The sequence below is a fragment of the Lolium perenne genome, chromosome 3 (assembly GCF_019359855.2).
Source record: "Lolium perenne isolate Kyuss_39 chromosome 3, Kyuss_2.0, whole genome shotgun sequence".
Taxonomy (NCBI): domain Eukaryota; kingdom Viridiplantae; phylum Streptophyta; class Magnoliopsida; order Poales; family Poaceae; genus Lolium; species Lolium perenne.
This window is the reverse complement of record NC_067246.2, coordinates 108,976,939-108,979,626: the sequence shown is the minus strand read 5'-3', so window position 1 is coordinate 108,979,626 and position 2,688 is coordinate 108,976,939. Positions and strand designations below refer to the sequence as shown.

The 2,688-nt window shown below is 47.2% G+C and overlaps 1 protein-coding gene across 1 annotated transcript; it reads right to left on the bottom strand.

Moving 5' to 3' along the window:
- Window positions 1-1,385: 1,385 nt before the first annotated feature.
- Window positions 1,386-1,823, bottom strand: LOC139837961 (uncharacterized). Its single transcript, XM_071827293.1, has one exon. The coding sequence runs from the start codon at window positions 1,821-1,823 to the stop codon at window positions 1,386-1,388; it is 438 nt and encodes a 145-aa protein (XP_071683394.1).
- Window positions 1,824-2,688: the final 865 nt, after the last annotated feature.

Genomic DNA, 2,688 nt, shown 5'->3' with positions numbered 1-2,688 from the left:
ACACACATCCAACAAGCAAATGCAAGATCAACTATATGCATGCAATTTTTAAAGATAGAAAAAGTTTTTGTTGGCCCAAAAATTTGTATTCCAAAATTTTAAATCAATGCACAAAAGTTGGGTTGTTACAAACCTTCCCCCCTTAAAATGAATCTCGTCCTCGAGATTCGGTGGCTAAGAACTGAAGAGTGCGGGAAAGTCTTTCCGAAGTTGATCCTCTCGTTCCCAAGTGGCTTCCTCCTCAGAGTGATTAGTCCACTGAACCTTACAGAATTTAATCTTCCTTCTTCGGGTGAGACGGATAGCTTCTTCCAAAATCCGAAGGGGTACCTCACGGTAGGTTAAGTCGGTGTTGAGGTCGAGGGTGCGATAATCAATGTTCTTGAATGTCTCAGGCTTGTCAGGCACTTGGAGGCATCGTCGAAGGAGAGAGATATGGAACACATCGTGGAAATCCGCTAATTCAGCGGGCAGTTCCAGTTGATAAGATACTTCACCTCGACGAGCGAGAACCTTGAAGGGCCCAATATATCTGGGGGCAAGCTTCCCTTTGACGTGAAATCTCTGCATTCCCTTGAGTGGAGTGACGCGAAGATAAGCATGATCTCCAACCTTGAAGGTCAATCCACGTCGCTTGGAATCAGCATAACTCTTCTCGCGGGATTGAGCGGCCTTGAGGCGATCGAGGATCAGTTGAACTTGTTCTTCAGCTTCGCGAGGATGGTCAGGTCCAAAAACTTGACTATCTCCGGTCTCGGACCAGTTGAGAGGGGTTCGGCAACGACGACCATATAGGGCTTCAAAAGGGGCCATCTGCAGACTGGCTTGGTAGCTATTGTTGTAAGAGAATTCCGCGAAGGGTAGACAATCTTCCCATTTTGCCCCATAGGCGAGGACACAAGCACGAAGCATATCTTCAAGAATCTGATTTACTCTTTCGGTCTGGCCACCGGTCTGCGGGTGATAGGCGGTGCTGAAGGTGAGCTTGGTACCGAAAGCTTCATGCAGGCTCTTCCAGAATCTCGAGGTAAATTGGGTACCACGGTCAGATATGATCCGCTTAGGAACACCGTGGAGACTCACAATTCGGGACACATATAGGTCAGCTAGCTTGGTACCATTATAGTTGGTCTTCACCGGGATTAAATGAGAAACTTTGGTGATTCGGTCAACGATAACCCAGATGGAGTCGTGACCGCGCTGAGATTTAGGCAATCCTGTAATGAAATCCATTCCGACTTCTTCCCATTTCCATTCGGGGATCTTGAGGGGTTGGAGTAGTCCCGCTGGTCGTTGATGCTCAGCCTTCACTTTCTGGCACACGTCGCAACGAGCAATGAAAAACGCTATCTCGCGCTTCATACCGTGCCACCAAAATTGTTTCTTCAGGTCTTGATACATTTTGGTTCCTCTGGGTGGATTGAGTAGGGGCTGTCGTGAGCTTCCTTCATGATGAGTTGCTTCAAGTCTTCGATATTAGGTACACAGAGGCGTCCCTTGTACCACAAAACTCCTTTGACATCAATGGTGAAACCAGGAACTTCTTCCCTATCCATCCTACGCTTGATTCCTTCAATACTTTCATGACCCACTTGAGCTTCCTTGATCTGATCAAACAAAGTAGGCTGCAGCTCAAGGTTTGCCAGGAAACCATGGCTAACCAACTCGAGGCCGAACTCCTCAAGTTCTTCATACAGCTTGGGTAGAGCAACCTTGATCAGGGCGTTCAGCGAACATGGCTCTCGGCTAAGGGCATCAGCTACGACATTGGCTTTACCGGGATGATAATGAATACCGAGATCGTAGTCCTTGATAAGTTCCATCCATCTGCTCTGCCTCATATTCAGCTCACGCTGAGTGAAGATGTACTTCAGACTCTTGTGGTCGGTGTAGATTTCACAGCGATTTCCCACTAGATAGTGGCGCCAGGTCTTCAGGGCGTGAACTACAGCAGCAAGCTCTAAGTCATGCGTGGGGTAGTTCATCTCGTGCGGTCGAAGTTGTCTTGACAAATAAGCTATCACCTTGCCTTCCTGCATCAGCACACTTCACAAACCAAGTTTCGATGCATCGCAATACACATCTAAATCCTTGGTGATATCGGGCATGGTCAAGACGGGGGCTGTGACTAATCTCTTCTTGAGTTCCTAAAAACTGGCCTCACATTTATCGGTCCACTCAAACTTCTTATCCTTCTTCAACAGCTGCGTTAAGGGTCTCGCAATGCTGGAGAATCCCTCAACGAACTTGCGATAATAACCCGCCAATCCTAAAAAGGCGCGGACTTCGGTCTGGTTGGTAGGGGCTTTCTTCTCCATGATGGACTAGATTTTGGATGGGTCGACGGATACTCCTCCGGCAGATATGACATGACCAAGAAATCCTACCTCTTTCAGCCAAAATTCACATTTACTAAACTTGGCGTAAAGCTGATGGTCTCTGAGAGTTCCCAAAACAATCCGAAGATGTTCAGCATGCTCTTCTTCATTCTTGGAGTAGATCAGAATATCGTCGATGAAAACCACGACGAACTTGTCAAGGTACTTCATGAACACCGTGTTCATGAGATTCATGAAATAGGCAGGGGCATTGGTCAGTCCGAAGGACATCACGGTATATTCAAAAAGTCCATACCGTGTGGTGAAGGCAGTTTTGGGAATGTCTGACTCTCGAACCTTGAGTTGATGA